Source organism: Sphaerodactylus townsendi, linkage group LG04 (assembly GCF_021028975.2).
Source record: "Sphaerodactylus townsendi isolate TG3544 linkage group LG04, MPM_Stown_v2.3, whole genome shotgun sequence".
NCBI classification, from domain to species: Eukaryota; Metazoa; Chordata; class Lepidosauria; order Squamata; family Sphaerodactylidae; genus Sphaerodactylus; species Sphaerodactylus townsendi.
In genome coordinates this window covers 50,902,473-50,929,492 of record NC_059428.1, presented here as the reverse complement: position 1 = coordinate 50,929,492, position 27,020 = coordinate 50,902,473, and the positions used below count along the sequence as shown (strand labels likewise).

The 27,020-nt window shown below is 41.0% G+C and overlaps 1 protein-coding gene across 1 annotated transcript in view; it reads right to left on the bottom strand.

Annotated features, from left to right (window-relative positions):
- Positions 1-27,020, bottom strand: part of CD80 (CD80 molecule) — a 38,493-nt gene that overhangs the window by 5,976 nt on the left and 5,497 nt on the right. Inside the window, exons 2-3 of the mRNA XM_048494059.1 lie at positions 3,235-3,576; positions 280-564 (exon numbers count right to left, since the gene is read on the bottom strand). Coding sequence (XP_048350016.1) covers positions 280-564; positions 3,235-3,576 — 627 coding nt within the window. The remainder of the gene's footprint in view (positions 1-279; positions 565-3,234; positions 3,577-27,020) is intronic.

Here is a 27,020-nt window from a genome sequence, read left to right as displayed (position 1 = left end):
ATAGGAACTGTAAAAAGGAGAATATTATATTCTTATTGAACCAAATATTTTGAATTGTGATAATAAACTGGTATTGGAAAATTTTTATTGTTTATATGGGAAGGATACATTTTATTAGTAATTTTAATGGTAGTAATCCAAAAAGAAGGCTCCCTTGCAAGTAAAGATGTTGCATTTAAAGGCTGATATGAAAGATCTATACACTGTCTTTAAATGTTTCTGCATCACTACATTCTACAAATGAATGAGACCAACTATGTAAGATTTAAGGAAACTTACTGCAGTTGTAGCTGGTGGACACATGGAAACCTGAGTAAGAAACTATGCAACGGAAAAATATATCTTCAGTCACGTTATTGAGCTCCAAGTAGCCAGTAATGTTGAAGAGATTTTTTTGGTTGTCAAGTACAGAAATAGGTTTCCATTCCACTTCGTTATTATTCAGGAGCCCAGATATGGTAGGCTCTGGATATCCTCCATGAGAACAGCATCTCAGTATCAATAATGCTGAGCCACAGGTATTAGCGTGTATATCAACATTTATGACAGGCCTGCTGAAATCAGCTAGAGAAAAAAAAGGAAGACTGACATTTAGTAACACTTATTTCTGAGTGATGTTAACCAAGTAAGCAAACAAACAAACAAAACCTTTATTAGGCATAAATTGATCATACATAAAAATATAACACATAGATCCAGAACCTGTAATAGCAGCTGGGCAATCTTCTCCAGAGTAAGAGGACTATCACTATTCAAGAGTCGCACAATAGTTTGGCTTAAGAGCTTGGATAAGAGAGAGTAGCCACCTCTAAGCAGAGAATATTTTGGACCAGTAAACAGAATATGCTCAAGGGTTTCAACAGAGGACAGGCAGTTTATACAGACTCTGTCTGAAGGGAGAGGTATATTACAGAAGTGTCCCTATTGCAGAGCTGATGGCACCGCATTGCATCAGGCCCTTGTAATGACCCACCTTTGTCTGGGCTCAGTTAGATGGTACAAATATTTAGCAGTCTGCTCTGGTTTGGGTAAAATGCCAAAGTATTTGCTCTAGTTTCCTATCTGTGTTCTGTATTAATAGTATTTTTTCTGTCCACACTCCATTTTGAGTTGGTGAAACCATTTTCTATATAGGTAATAATGCTGCACTATAACAAAAGAATTGTCCAATTCACACAGCACAAAAAAGACTTCTGTGGAACGTCTTAAAAAGAGGTGACTGGCTCTTTTTATTCCACACACCCAAAATAAGACGTCCAGGTGTCATATTAAAAAGAGATGGCTTCTGCATGCTTTCCAGACAGCAAAGATATCAGAGGGGAAAAGAGGTTGTTTCCCACCCGACCGTTTTGCTGTCTAGTTAGTTTCACCCTCAGCTTGCACTTCACATTTTGTGTGCAACTGAAAGGATACTCCATGGTGCCATTTGCTGAAGGTTGGCCCAGGACGTTTGCTCTGCAGGCTCTGATCCTGAGTGCCTTTTTAGCCCCAAAAGTCAGCTGGTTCTGCTGACTCCAGCAATATAAAGTTTTCTTTTTCTTTTTAATTTTCAAGGAGCTATCTTTACATCTGCGCAGACATACATAAGAGAATCTTAGCCACTCAGGAGACAGGCTTGCCGCCCATTGAAAAGCATTGGGTTGACCTGCCCTTCACAGACCATCTTTGGGGGGGGGGGGGGTTACTGCACAGAAAAACACAGGAAAATGCCTTCTTTTGCAACTTCAGGATGTCTTACTTCAGCTGTTTGGAATGAACCACAGTTTCTTGAATAGGGATTATGGTCTATACTACAGTGTATAGTTCATATTTCCTGTTGTTGCAGGTTGGATCCTACTATGTAAGTTTTAAAAAAACAATTTACAGCCCAATCTGGTGGGGAGGGGAACAGAAGAACCCCTGAAGATGGCACAAGCTCATGCTAACGCGTTTGCCCTCCCAGCCAAACAGAGATGAGTGGGCTCTGCGGAGCTGACGTTAGTTGACTCCCACCAGACTTTGACCCTGGGATCACCAGCAGGATGAGCTTACATTGAGCCCTTTCCAGCAGCTGGGTTTTTTAAATTTTTCACTGCCTCACTGGGCTACCTGGAAGCCCTCTGGAGGCAGTGCCATTCCCGGCCAACCCAGGGTCTGGATTGGGTTGTCAATGTATCATGTTAATATTTATGCTTTACTTCAGTTGATTTCAGATTTCTAGTTGGCTCCAGATTTCTACAAGTCCAAATCCCATTGCATAGTTTATTGAATGTCCTACCCTGTACAGTTCTGGGATCTGTTTGCTTATATTGCTTATATTGCTGACATTGCAATTTGTATAGTTAAGGAAGTTGTCCTATCTTTAGCGTTGATAATGGATTATCTCAGTTGAAAGTGTTTTACACTTTCTTGCACTTTGTACCTTATTTATTAAAATCACTTTCACTAGAACTTTTTTCTGGGACAATTATTTGAGCAGTCCAGGTACAGTGGCTTGTGTTACGTTTCTTAAACCAGCCAGCATTTAGAGAACAAAATCCATCACAAATCACTCCTGAACTTGCTTGCAATTCACTGATTCATTTCATTATGACTTATGCAAGAGAAGTTTCTGGAGGATTACATTTATACACTGCCTTTCTTCTAGCATGCAATTCAAACTGGGAAAACTAAAGTTCCCAGGCTTCCTCTCCAGAACTGATTAAAAAAAACTCTCAAGTTAAGCAAAATTAATCACTCCAGTGCCATTTGTGAATATCTAGAATTACATCATATCCCTGCTGAGTCCCTCTTCCCCCACCCCAAATTCTGCTCCTCTCAGACACTGCTCCCAAATTTCCAGGAACTGTCCAAGCTGCAGTAGACAGCCCTAACTTCAATGATGTCTCAAAGGGCTGTTAATCCCACCTTTTTTACTTCTGAAAGGAAAAAGGGAAAGTGAATACGTTTTAGAAAAGAAAGGGAGATTAAATATGTCCAAAGATTATTAATACCACAAAGTTAAAGGTAGGCTTCTGTTGTCATGTCATGTTCTAGTCACAACTATATCAGCTCTCATTCCAAGAACTGGAACTAGATATTATAAGATTTTAAATTTTATTTATTTAGTAGGTTTAATATGACTATGCAGTAAACTCGCAATCACCAGTAGTAACCACTGTTAGTACAACCACTGTTAGTACAACAAATTAAAAGGATTGGGAAATTAATGTCCCTGTAGTTTTTAAAGATATCATGTCACTAGATATCACTTACCCACTACTGATAAGTATATATCTACTGATAAGTATATACTGTTTGTTCCCTCCTCCAATATGATGCATTTATATCGGCCTTCATCTGACACTTTCACTGAGGATATCCAAAGGGTAAAATTCTGCAGGTCCATTGTGGTTCTGTACTGATAATTTGGGTGTTTTGCGTCTTCTCGGCCTTTCCAGTACGATATTGCAACCTGATCGGTTTTATTTTTGCCGATAACTTTTTGCCAGTAGACATTGTAGTGCTTCAGGGGATTGTCTGAATGTATGTTATTATCACAAGGGAGTACAGCTACTCCTCCTACTTTAGCTTTCACTTCAGTCATCTGAACAACACCTGAGGAGAAAAACAAAGAAAACAACATGGTATAAATGTCACAGCTACTTATTCTTAAAGGGCTCCCCCTTCCATATTCACATTGAACTAATGTATTGGCTGAGACTAAAGGAGATTCCAATATATAATTTACATTAATTTTGGCCATGGCCATGTTGCAGGAATCAACTGAAACAAGACCGTCTGAAAGAATCAACTGATAACAAATGTTACATCATTACTACAGTGTGACACAATTAAGTCTGATTAACTTGTATTTTGTAGTAGTTGTTTATCTTGGGATGATCTACTGACACCTCTGAAATTTCCACAGAAATCTACCCCCAGAATTCTAGAGGACCTTTTTATTCACTAAATGTTCTGCTAGAATCTCATACGGACTGCATGTGACTGACTACCTTTCCCTTCATTGCTATGTATGTGTTAAATTGTGTTTTTAAAAAGCCCACCACACACTATCTAGCCCCTTCTGCACATGCAGAACAATGCACTTCCAGTCCACTTCCAATGCACTTTGCAGCTGTGCAGAATAGCAAAATCCACTTTCAAACAATTGTGAAAGTGGATTGAAAGCACATTATTCTGCATGTGTAGAAGGGGCCTAAGTTCAACCAGCTCCAAACAGCACCAGAACATCTTTCACGGAGTTACAATTAAGCTACATATTCAAAAAAATGTGAAGATTTTAGTGTTTTTTTTAAAAAAACAAAAACATAAAAAAACAACAACTCATATCCTGTAGAAAGCTTGAAAGGAAAAAAGTTTTGGAGTGGACGTATAAAATATTTTAAAGTTAAAAAAAACTGTTCAATCCATAGCTACACTAATAGAGGAAAGAATGTGGCTGACAACCGAGCAAGAATGTGGGTGTTGTTACATCAGTGAGATGTCCCACTGAAACTTTATAAAGGTTCTTAGTGGTTTACAACTTAATCTCTGCTCTAGCCAGAAAAGAGGAACAAAACTTTCCTGGAGGCGTGCTCATAAACACATGGGAAATTTTTGCCAGTGTCATACCTATCTTTCCAAGGCAGAGAAGCAATGAAACTGCAACTTGAATATGCTTACAGCAAGAAATAGCCCCACTCAAAGGGGAATTATGCTGCCCACAGAAATCTGCAAGTTTAAATTCATTTTGAGGGTGGGCTGCAAAACAACAATGGAAATCCAGTTTGGTTTAGATTGTATATATGGTAACTCAGATGTGTGAGAAACATCTGTCATTGTAACCAGTAATACCAACAAACTTGGAGCAGCGGTGAACTTCCAGTGTTTGAAAAGTCCCCTTCAAATTAGGCAAATCTCTGGGCTCAGCTCAAAATGGTTCTCAAAATGCCTCCTACTGATGGTGGGTATGGTGGTTTCTGTGGACTTTCAGACTGAACCTGGATAATGCAAAAAACACAGCTGCCACGATTTACAGCAGGATATTATGTTGGTGAAGTGTGGAAAGAGTAATCTGCAAGAAAAACAAGCCCTATACTTTGTTCCAGGTGTGTCCCCTGTGGCCAGTTATTCTTCTTCTCCTTTTGAAAATGGAAGGTTTGTGGCTTAGAGAATGGGGGGCATGCAAGAATTTAACATTTTGCAAGAATTTGTGAACCTCAAATGCCTCTTGATAGAGATGTTCACCATCCCACATTCCATATTTACTAATTGGCTGTTCTAGAAGAGAAACAAGTAGGGTACAGTGTCACAAACTTTCTCAAACTATTGTGCCTTCCTCAAGCATCTAGGACTGATAGTGCAGAGGAAATGGATCAGTGCCAGGGCACATGCCTTTCAGGTTTGATGGTCTGAGGTTCAGTCCCCAGCCTCATCACTTAATAACAGGTGTGAAGAAAGACTTTTCTTTACCTGAAATCCTAGAGGGCTCCTGCCAGAGTAGAAAATATTGAGCAAGACAAATCGAATGTTTGACTAGGATAGTGTCAGCACATTGTTGGACATTCTCAGGTATCATTATAATTCACTTTCCAGATTTTCTTTTGAGCCAGTTTCAGCGTCATATTTTTCTATGAATACAGCAAATCTAAATACCGAAGGCTACATAAAAGCTCTAGTATTTGAGTGACACTCACAGAGCCATGTATATAAATGTAATAGTGCATGCAATAATACAAAAATCATAAAGGAAGGCCACAATCCTAGAAAAAATATAATCCAATCATCAAACATATAAAATAGTCCCAGGATGAGCCTTCTGATACTGTGCCCATTTAGCGGAGGTTATATAATGAGTTCACTTCCTCAGCATTGTTTATCACATGCCCACCAACTCTTGGGATAACAACATTCTTCAGTCTACTAAAATACAAGTCATATGCTTACAATAATGTTCATAGCCTTTAAAATTAAAATATAGAAATGCCTAATAGTTCCTCAATGATCTATCTTCCATATTTTCCTTTTAAAGACAGTATCCACCACCATGTTTTTTGGTAATCATATATTATATGAGTAGTGCCCTTTAAGGAAAGACTCTGTCCCTGCAGCTCAGCTTATGAAGAATCAATTCAACATGTGATGTTATATTGTCCATTACATAGCTTAGCTAGGAATAAAATTCTAGGCCCATGGTTAAGAACTTCCATTGATCATACTGATGCATCAGTCGTGGTAACTATGTTGGATTGTGGGTCTGTAGAAGTATTGGAAGCATTGGCTAACTTTTTGTGCTCTGTCATCAGCAAACGGTCATAACTGTATTGGAGATTGTATTTATCACATCGCTGCCGCCATTGTTGCTGTTATTTGGCTGTTGTTATACACACACACACACACACACACACGTATATACACACACACACATACACACACACACACACACACACACACATATATATATACACACACACATATATATATGTTATGTGTGTCTAGTGAAGACCTTGATGTCGATTGCGGTTTCAAGCAATGCAACACTCCCCATGATCACGCGATCGAACAGACAATCTGCTCAGATCTGTTCTTCCTTGTACTGATTGCGCTGTGTTGGGGTGGGAATTTTTTTAAAAATAAATTTTGCACAGCTACGTCACCACGCACATGCGTAGATGTGTTGGAGCGGGAATGATAGCTAAGTGACACTGATGTGCAGCTTCGACTTCAGCACTCTTTACCCACACAGCTGCGCTGACATGAAAGTCTAATTTTAGTTTACAGTTGGCACAGAAATCACGTTCCACGCAGCCACGTTTCAACGTAGCCGCCACCAGCGTAAAACAAAAAAAAAAGGGCTACGCACGCATCGCGCACAGCCCATTGCACTCTGATTGGCTGGAAGTCTCCATGTCACTCCCTATGGTGGGAAAATAAACCTAGATTCTGTCCCCTGATCCTCCCCACCAATCCGGCTTCAGCGTGTTTTTTTTTAAAAAAAGGTGCACTTCCATGCAGGTTCTTAAAAAACACGTGATAAGGGGGAGAGGGAGTGCCAGAACCAGGATGAATCCGTGTTAGGCAGTTAAGCAGTGGGGAGTACTTGCTGAAACCTTGATATTTCGCGTGAGTATCATGCAATTAATTGACTATGGGGAATCGGCCAAAGTGAAATGGAAATGTAAGTACACTTCACATCCAGGACCTATTTCCTGGGAAGGTCATTAGTCATCAGTGACCAACACTGTCAACATTTTCTTTTTCAGTCAGGGAATCCCCTAAGACTAATGAACTTTAAAGCTAACAGAAGAAAGCAGAAGCTTAGCCTACAGATGAAAACACTTTGGTTTTAAATGAACATTCACATATTCTCAGTTCCAGATTTGAATTTTCAAGTGAAGTATATCAGAAGGACTCACTAATAAAACACCTCAGTTAAAACTCATGGCAATCCTTTTGATGCATTTCACATCCTTGTAAAAGTTCAGGATTTTCATCACACCACTTTGAATGGTGATAACTACACATAAAATAAATGTACAGACCCAGTACACTTGTTATCATACAATCCTTGCTGGTACACTCCTCTCAAGAGGTCTAGAAAGAGTCTATGAGATCACTGCTGTTTCCCACACAATATTTTTTCCAAAGCATTCCTCATTGCATGAAAGAATATGCTGTTGGATAGCGTTTTTGTGCTGCTCACATTCATTTCAATACAGCTTATACAGAAGAACCTCCTTACAGATTGTGGCCTTTGGCTCTTACTTGTTTCTGCACTTTTCCCCATCCAAGACATGCACATCAATATCATATGGAGGCAGAAAAAGAACTTACATTGGTTCACACAACTTGAAAATATTAGAATATCCAGAGACGTTTGGAGAATTTCCAGAGACATTTCCAGAGAATGTCCTGCTGTTGGCAACTCAATCCATCAGTGTGTTCAGCCCATGCAGGAGAATGGGTCATTAAAAGATAGAAACTCAGATCATATTTGCATTAAAATGAAAGTTGATTTTCCAGTGGTTTAAATTACCACAGCTTCCATCAAATAACTCTGGGTCAGGGGAAAATGCTCAGAATTGTAACAGCATACCCAGACTCACCAAACTACTTCCAGAGATTCTGGGGGAAACCCTGACACTCAAATGGTACTAGTTTATCAATAGGTGTTAAAGCAGTGGTGGTGAACCTTTTTGAGACTGAGTGCCCAAACTGCCACCCAAAACCCACTTATTTATTGCAAAGTGCCGACATGGCAATTTAACCTGAATATTGAGGTTTTAGTTTTAAAAAAAGGTTGGCTCCGAGGCGTGCGTGACTCGGGAGCAAGCCTGATGGTTGTCGGTGGCTTTGTTTTGAAGAAACCGTGCAACTCTCCCAATGAGTGAATCACCACCCTAGGAGGGTTTACTCAGAAGCAAGCCCCATTGTCAGCAACTGAGCTTCCTCCCAGGTAAAGGATCACACTTTAGTTCTTCGCATGAAAGTCTGCGGGGTTTAACAGCACTTAACAGGGTTACCTACACTGCTTCCCCAAAACAAGGTCTTAGGTTTAATGCTAATAATCGAGCCCAGCGGCCCAGGCCAGCCTAGATGTGTGGGGGGTGACTCTGTTTGTGCGTGCTCACAGAGAGGGCTCTGAGTGCTACCTCTGGCACCCATACCATAGGTTCGCCACCACTGTGCTAAAGGATGGCACGTGGTTAGAACTCTTCTGATCTGGTTGGAATGCTATTAGAACAGATAGTGTTTGGAAACAAAAAGTCAGTAACTTGGAAGCTAGTGACTATATGGAGCTTGCAAGTCTCTGCATTTCTTGCCTGGAGGTCAATTTGCTTCTGGGCTGTGACTCGGTCAACAAATACATTTTATTCTGTTGCAAGTTCAAGTGGTAGGAAGCCACAATAGGTCATGTTTTACCCATATGCGAACATGTAACAGTTGCTCATTAAGATTATTAGACACCCGTAGAACAAATACATGGGTGTGGCAAACACAGCTTTTTCAAAAGAGAAGTATTTCCCCCTCTTTCATTCAAGAGGGGGAAAACCAGCCTAGAGAGGGAGTCTGGTTTTGGTTTGTTTTTTTAAAGGAGAAAAATGGCGAAGCCAGAAAGGTGAAAAGTTTCACATTTAGTACTTTTGTCACATATCTGAAAAAAATAAATAGGGATCATGATGTGAAATGGCTGGGAATTCCACTGGGCTGGCCTGGGGGATCTCCTGAAGGATGAAAACAAAAGCAGCCCTGCTGGTCTTGTCTGGCATTCTGTTTCTTACAATGGTCAGGGGTGTAACTATAGAAAATGGCACCTGGGCCAAGCACTGAAATTGTACCCCCTGGACTCTGTTGCCCCAGCATGGTCTCCTCAGTGTGGAAGTGGAGTAATGGGGGGCGGGGGGGGGGATGCCAAGGAAGAAAAAGAAAGAAGGAAGCAAGCAAGAAATAATTTACTTGGTTATATTGTAGTTAAGGAGTATGATTTAAAGGACCCTTGAGATCTAAAAACTCTCAGGTATATATCCATACCCAATGATCAAGCAAATTTCATTGATGACTTCATGTCATTTTGCTGGCCCTATCAGCAGCTTCCTTATTTTTTTCTCCCGCAGTTTGGTCCCTTTTTATTCTCTTCCTTTGAGCAAGACTTCCATTTCTAAAAATAAACTTCTTGCTTTTAATACTTGGTATCCTCTTGGTAGTATATTTCTCCTACATGTAACATATTCTGAATTTCTGTTATTGTTTAAATAACTTTTAGACATCCTGAAGAGATCTGACACCCCCAAGCCTTTTCATTTATCATTTGGAAGAGTTTCCCATTTAAAACATAACTTTATTGAACTTCCTGAGCAATTTTCCATTTACATATGTTTTGGGTTCAACAGTACTGTGGTAACTGTTAATGAGAACTTTGGTGCTGTGATAGATGAGTTATAACTTACAAATGATAATTATGCTGAAGGATTCATAATAAAGTACTACAGAAAAATAAACATTAATTTGTTAGACTCCTAGGAAACTTTAGGTTGAGATACTGACTAGGGAATGTATTGAGGAAACTGGGGAAGCCCCATGGGGAGATAATGTAATGTGGGAGAATTCGTAAGGAATAATTTGGGGTACTAACTTCAACATGTGGGGTTAACGTTAGTTTGCTTTTGGGTGCTAGTATGCTAGGTACAGGGCTAGTATCATCTCTGAATGAACTGAAACACTTGCACTGGCTTACTGTCTTTTTTCAGGCACAATTTAAAGTTCTGGTTCTTAGTGTACAGTTTGAGGCCTCTTCCCATACAGCCTCCAAGTTAAAATCCTCCTCACAAGTTCTGATCTCTGTGCCCCAGGCTGTAGAGGTGAGTGTAAGTGATGACCAGAGACAGGAATTTTTCAGTGGTCACACATCACCTTCTGGAATGCTCTCCTCCTTGAGGCTCATGGTGGTGGTAGAAAGTATTATCAAGTTGCAGTTGACTTATGGAGACCCTGTAGGGTTTTCAGGGCACAAGACATTTAGAGGTAATTTGCCATTGCCTACCTCTGTATAGCAACCCTGGTATTCCTTGGTGGTCTCTCATCCAAATACTAACCAGGGCTGATCACACTCAGCTTTCAAGACCTGAAAAGATCAGTGTAGCCTGGGCCATCGAGTTCAGGGCATGAGGCTCATGAGATATCTAATTTTTTTAGGCACCAAGCCAATCATTTCTTTTTACCCAGACTTTTGGCTAGGGAATTGATTTTTTTAAACTGTTGGTATAATTCACACCTAGCATGAATGCTGTTTTGAGGATCATTTAGGTTGTTGGAACAACAACAAAATGGTGGCCAGGAAGCATTTTCAAAGGGGTGAATGTGGACAAATGGGTTTTTTAAAAAAAGTTTGCAAAATGGTTTCAGGGGCTTGTGTGGAATGGGCCACTGTTAAAATCTCTTAGTGATTATTCTCTAACATTATGAGTTGTATTATTAAGAGGAATTCAAGGTACAGTTCTCTATGACTCAAAGCACTATTACTCAGAATTCAGGTCTACTGTCTTTTACAAGATTTACAGCTCCATTGTACCTATTTATTTTCAAAAGAAAATCCCATTAATTTCAGTTGGAGTCCCAATCATAAATGAGTTTGATTGCAGTTTTACAGGGCAATCTGAACAAGAGTTATACCCTTCTAAGATCATTTACATCAATTAATCTAGAGGGATACAACTCTGTTTAAGGTCACACTGTTAGAAATAAAAGCAAACAGGACTACTTCATTTCCAAGTGGGGACTCAATGAAATGAATGGCAGATACTTTTGATTTATTCTGATACAATGGGTTAATGCAGCTATCCCTTGGCAGAATCAGTGGATTTCCTTATAGCCAACAGAAAAATCTTTAGCTCTTTGCCAGATGCTTGTGTCAATGAGTTATTAGCATTTATGAATGGTAGGGCTGCCAAGACCCGGAATCGTGTTTCTCAACACCTCTCTCATGATGTCATGGTCTTCAGCATCTGGTAGTTAAATACATCTCAGCAAGGGGTGCTATCCTTTCATTGATTTTAATTTAACATTCAGTATTCTCTGATGAGCTAGATTATGGCATAAATTCAAGTAGTCCAATATAGACAGACAGCTGCTAATTCTTATCAGTGGCTTATATGAGAACACTTGGCTAATGGGCTAATGGCTAATTCTGGACATGTCAGCTTCTGTTCCTCCTTATTATAGGTTGATTTCCCCACTGAGGATTAGATGCGTGCTCGTCACACAAAAGATTGGTTTTCAGCAGAACTCTCCACTGCAGCAGCACCGAACATGCTTTCATCCCATTTCTGCCCCCCAGCCCCCCCGGCACGTGTTATTTTAGAACCTGGAAGAAAGTAGACCTTTTAAAAAAATTGTGGGCAATCTGGAGCGGTGGGGAAGTTGTGGGGGTGAATCTGGATTCGTTTTTCCCACCGCTGGTAGTGATGTGGAGCCTCCCATCCAATGAGAACGCAGTGGGTTGTGTGCAATGCGCACACAGCCTTTTTTCCCCGCGGACCGGAGATCCACGTGGATACGAAGCAGCTACACGTTGTATCCACATGGATCCCACTACATGGAGGTGCGTGGAAAGAGGGCTTTGCTTTAATCACCCATTTCTTTGTCTCCACGTAGAGTCATTCTTCACATGCTCACGCAGATGTGGATACGCAAGGTTTAAAAAAATCCCGACCCAACACAACACAGCAGCCAATCAGGATAGTCCCTGAGCAGATCGCGTGTTCTATCCGCCTCAGTGGGGAATCCTTTGTTGCTGCTCCATTTCTGGGCACAAGGATCATTTGTGGGGCAGAAGCTGCAGTGGGGACGCTGAAACCGTGCTCAAAAGGTCCCAGTTTTTCCCAAACCAGTTAGTATCTACATTCATTTTTCCAGTGGGAAATCGACCATAATGGTGTTAAACAGGGCTGTACTCTAGCACCCGCACTATTCAATTTTTATATTTAAACAGTTAAGTTTATTTGACTCCAGCTTCTGCCCCCTACAATACTTTCAACCTTTCTTTATGCGGACGATGCAGTAATGCTCTCCTATACAAATACAGCTTTATTTATTTGTTAGCTTATTGGCTAGCAGGTGAAACATTAGGAACAAGATCTACCAGACCAGGGCCAAACAGTCCAGAAAACCCACAACAACCAACCAAAATTGGTGTTTACTAGAAGATCTAAGTATAGATAATTAGTAGCATGTTTCAAATACTTAGATATACCTTTCCATTCATCTGTATCTTGGCACACCCAAATTAAGAATGCTGTTGGAAATGCATAGAGAGGTATCTTTGCTTTGGGAATTCTTTTCTATACCAGAGGAGGCCAATATGTCCCTTCCATTATCTTTGTCTTTGTGGCCAAGGTTATTATATGGTTACTATATGCCCACCTCCCAGTTATGCATATATGTCAACTTTAGACCTTTTGAAATAATTCAGACCAAATTCCTGAGAATCATCTTTGTGGTACCCCACTATGTTCCTAAAACAGTTTTGCATCTAAAACCAGGTGTAATCTATGTGGAAGCTACATGGATACACAGGATCTGTTAGTGGTGGAAGCTTGCTTTCTCTCCTATAGATCTTGCACCTGTAACATTTACAGACATCTGTCAGTCAAAATAGAAAAGGTTCATTTTAAGAAACTGCAATCTATCAGATATTCTTCTAATTGCTTAATGCCCTTTGGTTATTCCAAACTGAAATCTGAGATTAAGCAAAGGAATTGGACCATTGAACTTCAACAGCATTTAAGTGCTGCTGCAAAATACCTTCACTTCAGGAACAAGGAATCAGTGTTGTCAAACTATTTAGCTAATTTGTTGAGTCCCAAACAAAGGGTAGCTTTCATTCTGGCCTGTCTCAATGTTCTTGCATCCACTTCATTAGAAAGGAGATGCAGTGATGTTTCATTTTAGGAGCATTTACCTCCTTGCTCAACTGGGGAAATTGAAATGGTTAGACATGGGCTGCTGCTCTGCCTCTTCTATAGTGACCTTAGGTATATATTTACTGACCTATGCTTAAAAAAAAAACAACCCAGGAAAATCCAAAGAACGGTGTATTTTCCTTTCTTCTTTCAGACCTTGAATCTGAGACCTCAATTTCCACAAATTTCTGATCAGGTAGATAAATTTAACTTGTTTTCACCACTCGACCACACTGTGCATATGAGTAGTGGAGCAAATGGTCACATTTCCTAAGATGAACTAGTGACTTGTAAATTTATTTATTTATTATTATTTATTACTTGAATTTATTTCCCACCCTTTATGACAGTCTTAGTATTTATATTCTTTTTGGAGGTGCTTTATGCAAGTTTTAGTTCAAATTGAGAAAACAAAGAATCCCTTTGAAATCTCTGTCTTCATCATCAGTAAAAGGAAAAAAAGTCTAGGGTAAAGAGAAAATGATTTACTCACTCCTAGCACCTTAGGGATCTTGCTATTAAAAATAATTTCTTTAGCAAAGTTAATATATGAAGAGTTGCACACCTTGTTTCATTAATCTTCATAAGAACCCTGCAAAGAGAACCCTTAATGTTCCCAGCAAGGAATGATGGAATGGTGTTCCCTTTTGAACCATTAAGGAGGTTGTCATGTGGTTAGGGTTATTCAGTGAATTGGGATTTGAAAACACTTCTCCATGGTCTAACACTCCATCTATCAGCTGTTCATTAATACTCCCACATCTCTGGACTAACAAGAGAGAACCAACCAGTGAATTTATTGTTCATATTGGAATAAGCGCTTCTTCGAATAAACTTCACCGTTGAATTTTGTCTCTTTCAACATGTAGATTCCAGCAATTCACTAATTCAGGGCAGTTCAGGAACAAGCATCCCAGTCCTGCTATATTGACTTGGAAGAAAGCCTCCCAAGGCAAGACTGTGTTATCTGCTTTGGAAATTGGTCTCTATGGCTTTATACCCTGCTGCAGGGGCGTAAGGAGGCAGCCCTGGGCAAACTGTAGCCCTGGGCAAAACCTGAGTTGGATGCCCCACCCCCCCAATGGGCGGCCACTCCACCACGACCAAATTTCTTTTGCACCAGGACATTGGTGCCTGCAGGGGGTGCACTTTTAGACATATCAGCACCAAAATTTCAGCATATCATCAGGAGACTGTTTTTATGCTACTCCCCAAGTTTGGTGAGGTTTGGTTCAAGGAGTCCAAAGTTATGGACTCCCAAAGGGGGTGCCCCTATCCCCCATTGTTTCCAATGGGAGCTAATAGGAGATGGGGGCTACAGTTTTGAGGGTCCATAACTTTGGACTCCCTGAACCAAACCTCACCAAACGTGGGGAGTAGCATAAGGACAGTCCCCTGATGATACGCTGAAATTTTGGTGCCGCTAGCCTAAAAACTGCGCCCCCTGCAGGCCAAAAATGGAAAACCACTAAAATACCCCAAAACGAACCCAGCATTTTGATGCCCCCCAGAAGGTGATGCCCTGGGCAGCTGCCCACCTTGCCCAATGGGCATTACGCCAGTGCCCTGCTGAAGTCCCTCCCTTCCCCAAACCCCATCCTCCCTAGGCTCCACTCCCAAAATCTCCATGAATTTCTTAACACAAAGCTGGCAACCCTAAGCCTGAATGATCCTTATAACAGGCCTCAGGATCCTTATAACAGGTCTCAGGATAAGAGCAAACTCCTTGTCAAAATCCTGTTAAATGCCCACCTGTGGTATTTTCAGATATTTTCTGCCACATTCTCAATAACAATCTAATGCTGGTAACAATAGCAAGACAGGTCAAGAAATGGTCTGTATTATAAAAACACAGTGAAATATTATACTTACCTGTACTACTTGGTAGAATCAGAAAGAGGCCAAGCCAAAAGAACCCTTTTAGAAAGGGCCCAGAAAGCATTAGTTCTGTATTTTGTGTGCGTATCATTTCATCAAGACCACCTTAACTGAAACAGCGAGAAAGACGTTTTAGAAAAGATAATAGGATTTCTAACACATTAGGCTATTTTAGCTAAATTTATAAACAGTATGCTAGAGTTGGAGTGGTGCAGTAGTTATAATGCCACAGAAGGATCTGGGAAAACCAGGTTCAAATCTCACTTTGCTGTTAAATCTTATTGCTATTCTTGGACTAGTCTCTACTTCTCATTCCAACCTACCTCATATGCTTATTGTTAGGATAAAACAAAGCAGGTAAGAACAATGATGCATTCCCATTGGGGACAAAAGGTGGATATCAATATAATAATAATATTGCCACAGTCTCAAAACCCCATCCTGCTTCTCCCTCCATTATCTATTTGAAGCTCAGAACATGCATATTTACATATCAAATGTTCTTTATTAAAATATTTTAATTCTGCCTGTAAGCAAAGGAGCTTAACTGCAACTTCCTACAAACATTAATTACAGTGCATTGAAACTGAGGCGGATTCCGCATGGGCCAAAAAAAGCTGTGTGAAAACGGTGTGAAAATGGTGTAAACAGCCTGGAAAACCCACCACAACCATTTTACACTGTTTTCACACCGCTGTTTTTGGCCCATCCGGAATCTGCTTGAGTCTGAAGGCACTAGAATAAGGTGAAGAAGTTGGTTGAAATGTCCTAGTTGAATGAATCAAAAGAGAAATTATCTGAACCTGGCTGAGAGAAGGGCTCACAGGGTCAATGCCGATATAGGGCTGTTTAGCATTTTTATCACTTGCTTAGATTTAAAAGATGGAGAAACACATTTATTAAATGCACAGAAGGTACCAATTCATATATTATCTATTGGCAAATGCAGATTGGCCACAATAACTTTGCATGTTGGAGAACTGCAACCAGTCCTGAAACCCTGGTGGATATACCTGGTTCATAATTGGTGAAATATTTTTGAGCCCAAGCTGAAAAAGCTAGAACACAACTAGCCCACAGATCAGAATCACATCAATAATGTGAATCACAGCCAAAGATGCTAAAAAAAGAGAAAAAATCAGGGGCAAAAGCAGACGTACAAAAGACCACTAATCAGGCAGTGGTATTACCAAGGACTATAATTATTACCGTTGATAAACAGCATAGCTGAGCCACCCTGGAGCAACAGTACAGAGGAGCAGGACAATCTGCATTTGAGACAACATTAACAGAAGCTGAGTTCAAGACTTTACAAACAGTTCTGAATACATAAGTAAGATACTGCACTTCCACAGCACAGACTAGAGCAGTAGCAACAATGATAAATGGTCTCTAATGAAAGTAATTTGAGAGAGTGGAGACACAGAAGGTAAAGGGATGAGACATTTTCTTTCTGAGATAAATCTTTTAAAGGGGTTGGGTGTTTCTTGGTAAAGGATAACTATTTACCACATCCACTAAGAACAAAATGTAAAAGTTGATGTAAATATTGTGAGGAGAAAGTTGTACATTCATAGTAGGCTGTGATGCCTTTGTTGGAAATTTTAAAGATTCCTGCTTTACAGCAAGGCTGGGTTTCTTGGGTATTTGTTCAGTTTTAAAGATCCCCAAGTAAATGAAGTGACCTTGATAGTACTTTGTGAAAGAGAGGAAGGGAAAGCAGAGATGCCAGCTCCTTTCCTGCCTCATTTTTGTCATATTAGCCTCCTGTTAAGACAAACAGACAAGAATAAATATTCAAGGGGAAAAACAATTAAACAGATCTTAACTTCCCACACATGCCAGAAACAATCTATTCAGCCTGTAGTGACAGCTGGCAAATTAAGAAAAAGAAGCAAGAAATATGATAAAGCAGAACTTACTGTAAGGAGAAACCTGAGAGGAATGACTTGTATTCCCAAAGGGCGCACCTCTGGTTCCTTCAGTCTGAGTAGGAATACTTATCTGGCCATTTCTCTAGGGAAACCAAGCTCAAAGCAGCTCATCCTTAACCTGTGAATGAACGTACTTGATGATAAGCAACTTGATGTATAAGAAAAGCCAAAATGTCACTGCCCCCACAACTTCCCTTTTCTGTGTCTAAGAACATAATTTTCATTCCCTTTCCATGTTACTACAGAAACCGAGAGACGGGCAATGTTGTCATAAGCTGCTAGCCAACCCGTGCTTTTGTTAGATAGATAGCTGGGTAATCATCCATGATGACTGGATAACGTTTCATCACTAAGAATTAATGGCTAGGAGATGGTCTTCTAATTCTTGCCCAAGCAAGAATGGAAATGGCATATTTTTCAGGTATATGGCCTAGGCTGAAAGCACATATAGGACAACTATGATTTTCAGAAACAGCATATTTTTTTTTCTTTTATAACTCATAAGATTGTCTGTATGGGGAAGAGAGGGAGCTTGCTACAAGTATGTGCTGGACCAGAGACAAAGTACTTAAGCCCTGTTCGTGTTAGCTGGAAATTTCTCTGGATTTTTAGCTGGGATTCCCACCAGAGTTGAATTATACCATTCTGCTGAAGAGGGTGGGGAACAGGTTTGTTTATCAGAGCAAACATCACTTTGTAGTTTTGGAAAAGTTGAGGCACAAGGAGTTTCCAGATGATGTCAGTTGAAACTAGGGATGTAGCTAAGGGAACAGGGTGCCCGCGTTGCATTCTACAGGATCTTCCATCCTGAGGAGTGCCTGTTTGTGATATAGTGACTAAGAGTGTCAAACTAGTATCTGAAAGACCCAGGTTCAAATTCCCACTTATGAAAGCTCACTGGGTGACCTTGGGTGAAGGACGACAGACACAGGTTGCAGGTCTGGCAGGGGAGAGGCGTCTAGCATCCCTTTTTTGGAGCGCCTTCTCCATTCACCTTTTATTATGAGCTTATCAGGGTAAAAGGCAATGGGACCAGCGGGGGGTGGGGGGTGGGTTACAGCAAAGGCTTGTACTTGTAGGAGCCAGAGTCTGCTAGTGAGCAGTCTTCTGTCCAATACACATTAGCCAGGAGGAGAGGGTGGGCACGTGAATGACCCATGAGCTCGGCATGTTGAGCTGAGAGGGGATTCCTGGCCGGGAGTGTGCTCACCAGGAAGGGCTCCTCTCGGCGTCCAGGTTTCCCTACACTTGGGCCAGTCATACTATCCAGCCTAGCCTATCTCACAGGTTTCTTGTGAGAATAAAATAGAGGTGAGGAGAATTTTGTAAGCAACTTTGGGTCCCCATTGGGGAGAAAGGTGGAATAGAAATTAATTAAATGAATAAAAAATAAATTGCCTACGCTCAGGCTTTGCTCTTATATTTGTGAATAAAACAAATATTACAAGCATGTCATAAATCTCCAGTGCTCTCTCTCTCTCTCCTCTCTCTTCTAAAAGAAACTAAACTTGGTAGTGAACTTCCTAGAATTTGGAGAAGTGAGTGAGTGACAATATAAGCTAGCACACCAAGCAAATAACTAAAAATGAGCTAAGATAAAAATGAGTTAATAACCGTGCAGCCCTAAGCAGAGTTGCACCTTTCTAAGCCCATTGATTTCAATTTGCTTACAATTGCCTTGTAAATGTAGGAGACCAGCTAAAGCTTGTCATACTTCCATGTCTCCATGTCTTGTGCTTCTCCAATGCATTTGCCTCATGTTCTCCACACTTTCTCTTTCAACATGATGGATTATATCCAACTATTCCCTGTTCAAGATAAAGATGACAGGAGATTTGTGAATTCATCTGCCATTTCCTGGACCATCTTTGTTCTAGAATGCTCTGCTTGGGTCCTACTGCCTACTTAGTTCTGTCCCCAAGGCACTGGGACCCAAGCAGAGCATTCTAGAACAAAGATGGTCCAGGAAATGGCAGATGAATTCACAAATCTCCTGCCAACTTTATCCTGAACAGGGTATAATTGGTAGCAGAAGGCAGTGATGGACATGGAGATTCCTTATATTCTCCTCCTTACCAAAAGTCCTTTTTTACATAAAGAAAGATTTATCTTGGAGCAAATACGAGGAAGGGATAATTTCTTCCAACTTGCCCTCCTCCCTGAAGCCACTTGCTCATGTGACTGTTTGCCCATGTTGATTTTGTGACTTCAGGAGTCATTTTTGTGGGGCCAAAATGGACTTTCAGGTAGAGGAGAATCTGAAGGAAATCAGTGTGCAATAATCCATCAAGTAGGCTTGCCGTGGGTCCAAAAGACCTCAAGTCCAAGTCAATAAGCTGCTATATCTGAAAAGTATTTTGTGGAAGTCCTGGACATTGTACAGGAATGTTTAAAGGAGGAGCAGCAGTGGCGTAGGAGGTTAAGAGCTCGTGTATCGAATCTGGAGGAACCGGGTTTGATTCCCAGCTCTGCCGCCTGAGCTGTGGAGGCTTATCTGGGGAATTCAGATTAGCCTGTACACTCCCACACACGCCAGCTGGGTGACCTTGGGCTAGTCACAGCTTCTGGGAGCTCTCTCAGCCCCACCTACCTCACAGGGTGTTTGTTGTGAGGGGGGAAGGGCAAGGAGATTGTAAGCCCCTTTCAGTCTCCTACAGGAGAGAAAGAGGGGATATAAATCCAAACTCTTCTTCTTCTTCTTAAAGGAAGTATGATGTGGAGTTTATCATTTCAAGGTGAAGGTTCTTTCTCGGAACTACTTTTATGGATATATAGCCTGGAGCTATCTAGGTTAGGAGGCAGTTATCTAGCCAGAGATAAAATCTCTTAGTGCTGGGAGTTGTGGATTTTATTCTTGGGAGACAACTATTGCTCCTGCATAGTATTTTCATTTTCCAATCTGGGACATTTATGCACTCTCAGTTTCCTTTCATCTAACTTCCTGTTTCTTTGTGGGCAGGGAGTAGTTCTGCATGTGTTTTGTTCCCTCTAGTGGTCATTTCAATATAACACCAATTTTTATCAAGTGCAAAAAGCTGCTGATTTAAACTGCATGGAGAAACACTTCATTTAAAGTTGTGTGATGTTGAATTAACCATCAGAGGAAGCAAAATGCTTGTAGAACTGACTCCCCCAAAAGAAACAGGAAGTTAGGTTTCAAGGAAACTGACAATGTGTTAAAGCCTCTTGACAGGACCTCTATATTTTTTTAAAAACTGCACTGCTATTCTTAGGCTCCTTCTGCACAGGCCAATAAACACAGGGTAGTGATGTAAAAAAACCATTGGGGGGGGGAATTTCACATGGTTCCTGCCCCTAATGGAAGTCTACCCTGTGTCCTCCTCCCCCCGCCCCGAAAATGGGTTACTTTCACCTGTGTTGTGCTTTCCGCGTGGCTTTTTTAAAAGTCCGGATCGCAGCCACTTGTGTGCGAACAGCCAGGCAGGAGGTGCGTTCCGTGGCTGCACGTTCCATTTTTATTTTCTGTCCCGCCTTGGACTTACATAACCATGCAGGTGTACAAGGTCATCAGGTGAGACAACATGACTACTCATTGGCAAGAGGTAAGTGAGGAAAAAACGTGTCTCCATGCAAAGGCTTGACAGCAGCCCGCATTGCTTCCACAGGCTTCTGCATGGAGGCATGCAAACACAAAAACAGGAGAGCAAGTTACTTTGTCCTGACTGCGACCCGCTCTGCCTGTGCTGCGAGGAAGGGGCCTTAGTTCTGATAGCTGCACTATTTCTCTACCACACTACTGCTTTCTGACCCGGGTAGATTTAGTTTTTTTTCTGTATTTCAGGGGAAGTAAGGCCCAGATAATGGCACCCAAACAGTGGTACTGGTACTGATGAAGCCTAAAGAAGCCATATAAAAGTCACCTGAATAATCGCACTAAATTTCCAAGTAAGCAGAGACAAGTTCGTAGTGTAGAACTTTCTTTAGGACTTAAGCACATCAGCAAGAAAGCAGAAGCATGTAATTTTAGAACACAAATCCTGTGAAAGAGGAAGATGATAAAACATCAACCATACTAGATGTGTTTTTAAAGGAAATCAAATAATGGAAAATAGAACCCATTCTTAAATTGCACATTATCTAGAGGAATTGATTCTGTGAGGCAGTATTTATAAGGACTTTGGGGAAATCGTGTGGATAGGATGACTGCCACTCAGTTTGGTAATAGAAGTTATTCTTGCCAAGTCAGATTCCTGAAAGAGAAATTTCTTTTTCATTTAGCCACCACTTACAAAAGGATCATTTTAGTGGTAACACTGCCTGTCCCCTTTTGCAGGGAACAGCAATGACATAGTGGTTAAGAGTTCCGCAGGGCCTGTAAAACGGAATTGTTCCGCCGGGCCTTTGGAGGGACCAGCCGCTGAAATGGTGCCCCCCAGCTGGCCCTTTCATCTAGGCCTACCATTCAACGTGACTCGCCGCCCTCCCCCCTCTCTCCCGGGGAGAATTTTTTTTTTAAAAGTGGGGTTGGTCGGACGCCTCTATTACTATTATCATTGCTATTGTTATCGCTGTTTTAAAGGTTTTTAATACTTTATTTATACATATTTTTATGTTGTACACCGCCCAGAGCCCTTTGGGGATGGGGCGGTATAAAAGTTTAAACAATAAAAATTAAACAATAAAGAGCAGGTGCACTCTTGGGTTTGATTCCCTGCTCTGCCACTTGAACTGTGGAGGCTTATCTAGTGAACCAGATTAGCTTGTGCACTCCAACACATGCCAGCTGGGTGACCTTGGGCGAGTCACATGTCTTCGGAGCTCTCTCAGCCCCACCCACCTCACAGGGTGTTTGTTGTGGGATGGGGGAGGGAAAGGAGAAAGGAATTCACTGCCACAGGATGTAGCCATGGCCACAAGCTTAGAGGGTTTGAGTGACAAATTCATGGAGGATAGGTCCCACAAAGACCATGCCATGATCCCTAAATGAGACTTCCATGTTCAGAAGCAATAACTCTCTTGGTACTTGAATCAGGGAGCAAAAAGGGGGTGAGTTTGTAGTCCTTCTGGGAACTGGTTGATCACTGTTTGAAACACAAGTCTGGACTAGATGACATTTGGCCAGATCCAGTAAAAACTGCCTGTGTAGCTGCCACCACTTACATATTGAAAGGCCAGAACTAGTCAAGCATTCTAAAAGAGAATACAACTGAACACCAAGTTGCTATTCTGCCCACTTCAGTTTCTAACCATACCCTCCCCATAAAGATCAGCATACACTTCTGTAGTAACTTGGACAACATTACTACGATGTTAACAAGAAATGTGATAAAATTAGGTAAAATCCCCCCAGACTAGAATACACAAGTTTATTAAAACAGCAAGTGAGATTTATCATCAAAATATAAAACAGAATTGCAGTAAAGGAAAAACAATTGTATTAGTTCACTAGTAATTGGGCAGGAGGCCATATATTGTATGGTTGCATAAAATCCATGGTAAAATGCACATTGTTTGAATATGTACTCAATATTCCAACGTATTAGTATGGTAAACGTAAAGCTAAGATATATGACAGAAATATCAACCAAGTAATTAAGATCCATAAAATACTGTAAACATACTTTCCTTTGTATTTTGGGAGTTTGTAGGATTTGAAGAGTTTTAGAACTGTTACCTTATCTCAACATTCAAGTTATTGTATATATGAGGTGTAGTAGCTGTGCAGCTTATACTTTTGGAATTCAAGTAACTGAGTATGGAGGGATTTAATGTGACAAATCTAAACGAACCTGAGCCCCCAGGCAAACCTTATCATGTGAATTTGGGACAAGGAGGGGTCTAGTGCTCCATGCTAGGCATGGGCTAGGCCTTGGACGGTTGGATTTTCTTTTGCCCTCAATCATTTCAGCTCCATGTTATGCTTTCTCTGTTCCTTTCTTTCCTATATTGGTCTGCTTAATGTATGTTTGTCTCTTCCAGGTGGGCAAGCTGCCTCTTTATTTTCCAAATTGCTATCAATTCTGGATTAATTCCATGTCAGGCAACATGAGAAAGCTCAGCTGGCAATGGGTTCTTAGAAGACATGTTCCCTAATCCAATCTCTTTCTAAATCAAGCCAAACAAAATAACAAATATATCCTCAACTCAGAAAAAGCTCTGATCAAAGCTTTTTGGACAATTCTCCTCCATTTTATAGCTGACGCTAAAAACTTAGCTATGGCTAAAGTGACATGTGGATTTCAGCCAGACATCAGGAACTGGAAGAGTTTGACTCTGCTTAAGTTTTTCTTAAGAGCAGTTACAGGTCTTATTAGTCCAAAAGAATGTGCATTGCTGAGTTGGGAGATTTGTATCTGCAGGTACAATGCCTTTCTGAATAAAAATTCGTTGGCATCTACCAGACAGGACAGATGAGGGAAATGTGTTAGTTCTAGCTTGCATGAAAGTTTTACAAAGATAAGGTGTATACAGAGTAGAAAGATACTTGGAATTAGATCTGCAACTCACCAAGATACCAAGGAATTGGGGGGAGGAGATGATTTTTGGTTGGGCTAGATGCAATAGCTGTTCCTCATGATCTTTTAGTCTTTGCTTAACTATCCTCCGAGAGAGCTAAGGCATTGAGATCTATTCCTGTATGTTCTATCTTGTGGCATATCTTCTTGGACCACGTGGAAAAATGAGTATGTTCTAGCATATAAGTTATTAGGCTGGGGGCAGTGGTTTAGAAATATATTTTCAACCAATATTTGATTGTAGGTATCCAAGCTCTTGTATCAACTAGCCATCGTCCAATTAAGCACAGGTTGCCATATCACTCACACAATTAGGCAAGCAAACTAGTTGGTGTCAAAATCAGGCTTCTATTCACTTTATCAGAAAAGGCTTAAATCCAGATTGGAATTGTGCAAAGTAGCTGTGGGATTACTTTGGAGTTAAAAATACGCATTGCTGCTGGAATTAGTTGGTTACCTTGATGAAAGTAGAAATGTGAGATAGCCAAAGATGTGCATTTAGCTAGGTTGATCGAGCATATTCTATGAGTTATCCATTTCATGTTATAATGGAAATTTAGGCCTAGATACTGGAAGTGTCTCACCTGCTCAATTTCTGTGTTGCCAGTCTTCCATTTGTGATGGTATCACCTTCCCACAAATATTACTGTTTTAGATTTATCAAAATTAATGGTGAGTGAATTTTGTTAGCAGTAGTGGCTGATTGCTTGAAGGTAGCATTTTAAGCCAGTTTGAGTGTGGGATAGAATTGCTGTATCATGGGCATAGAAGAAGAGGAAGAGGAAGAGGAGGAGTTGGATTTATATTCCCCCTTTCCCTCTTGTAAGGAGACTCAAAGGGGCTTACAAACTCCTTTCCCCTCCCCCTTCACAACAAACACCCTGTGAGATAGATGGGGTTGAGAGAGCTCAGAAGAACTGTGACTAGCTCAAGGTCACCCAGCTGGCATGTGTGGGAGTGCACAGGCTAATCTGAATTCCCCAGATAAGCCTCCACAGCTCAAGCAGTAGAGCAGGAAATCAAACCTGGTTCCTTCAGGTTAGAGTGCACCTGCTCTTAATCACTACACCACTGCTGTTCTTGAAGAAGAAGAAGAAGAAGAAGAAGAAGAAGAAAAGTAGGAGTAGGAGTTTGGATTTATACCCCCCTTTTCTCTCCTGTAGGGAGACTCAGTGGCTTACAATCTCCTTTCCCTTCCCCCTCCCCCACCAACAAACATCCTGTGAAATGGGTGAGGCTGAGAGAGCTCCAGATGCGTAGCTATGGAAAATAGAGCCCGGTGCAAAATTTAATTTTTCCTGCCCCCCATGTTCGTTTGTGTTTTTTGTATTTTTAGTGTCTTTTCAGTTTTTGGCCTGCAGGTGCCGCAGTTTTTAGGCTAGAAGCATAAAAAATTCAGGGTATCGTTAGGAGACTATCCTGATGATACCACCCAAGTTTGGTGTAGTTTGGTTCAGGGGGTCCAAAGTTATGGACTCTCAAAGGTGTAGCCCCTATCTCCTATTAGCTCCCACTGGAAACAATGGGAGATGGGGCACCCCCTTTGGGAGTCCATAGCTTTGGGCCCCCTGAACCAAACCTCACCTAACTTGGGTGGTATCATCAGGAGAGTCCCCCAAAAACTCCCTGAAATTTTGGTGCTGCTAGCCTAAAAACTGCGCCCCTGCAAGCCAAAAATGGAAAAACACTAAAAAATACAAAAACAAACCTGAAGTTTTTGTTGGCCACCCAGGCGGGAGCCCGGTACGACCCATACTCCCCGGCCCCCTTGTAGCTATGCCTCTGGAGAGCTCTGAAGACCTGTGACTCACCCAAGGTCACCCAGCTGGCATGTGTTGGAGTGCACAGGCTAATCTAGTTCCCCAGATAAGCCTCCACAGCTCAAGTGGCAGAGCGGGGAATCAAACCCAGTACTCCAGATTAGAGCGCACCTTCTCTTAGCCACTATGCCACTGCTGCTCCATAGAGGAGGCAGATAGTTTCCTAGCTTGGGTGGATGGCCATCAGTTCCTCCTAGATGAAGAGCCAGGTCATAGATGAAAAGGTTGAAGAGGTAAAAAGTACAAGCATAATACCTTGCTTTATGCTTTTGTTTACCAAGATCTTAGGTTTCAAAGCTCCTTTAGGGTTGTATTTGATCTGACGTGATGTGCCGGAATACAGTCTGTGGATCAGTTAAATCAGTCGCAGCTCTATTCTGGTTTTTATTAGGAGGTGTTTTGGTATAACATCAAATACCACTTTAAGGTCCAAGAAGGTAACATACAATCTTTTCCTCTCCCTGTTCATACACTTCTCAGCAAAGAAAGCTAAAATCAAACAGTAGTCAGAGATTGATTTTCCTGGGCAGAATCCAATTTGATCGGCTTCCAATATATAGCTAGATGACATCCAAGAGGTTAGTCTCTTCACAAAATGCTTCACATACTGTTTGACTATGATGGATCGTAAACTGATGAGTCAAAAATTTTCAGGAAGATTTATATATATAGGAACAAATTATAGAGTTCAACCAAGAGTCAGGGAAAATGCTGTATTGATCGAGCAGAATAAAAAGTATGACTAGTGGTTGGGTACACCAGTCTAGATGGTTCTTAAAAAGCTCACTTGAGATTCCATCAGGACCGGGTGATTCATTAGTCTTCAGCTGCTTTATCAGGAATGTTGTCTACTCTACATCTGCTGGAAGTCATTTAGGAATATTTGTAGGAATGATTGCATTGGAATTAGATGGCACATAAGAGGGATCTTCAAATAATGTTGACTAGTAATTCACAACCCTACTTGAACTGGAATAGTTGGACTAACTGTGTTGTTCATTCCACTCAGGGCATTATCTAGTCAAATTCCAATAATTTCATTTGGAAATGTATACACTGTGTATACATCTCTCCCACTGAAATGCATGAAACTATTTACTTTTCACAGAAACTTGCCTCTTGTTAGGATTTTCTCACCCCACTGGTAAGATGGCCTACCTACATCTGTTCCTCTTTTGACACAAATCGATACTGGCTGATTCTCAAGAATTCAGATCATGGAACACATATACAAAAAATGAGGAAGTAGCTCCTTCATAAACTGTATTGCTGATATTTTCCCTGTACATGATGTCAGTGACAATGACCTGCATCCAATTATTTTTCACAATGGCAATCAGAGTCAAACCAAGCAAGATATTGCTGACCTGTCACTGTATTTAGAAACAAGTTGGAGCAAACTAAATTTTCTGCTCACACAAAGCACTTCTATCAATGGAACAGAACGTTGTCCCCTTGTCCCTGCAGCCACAGCTCACAGATGTTTTTCCTGGG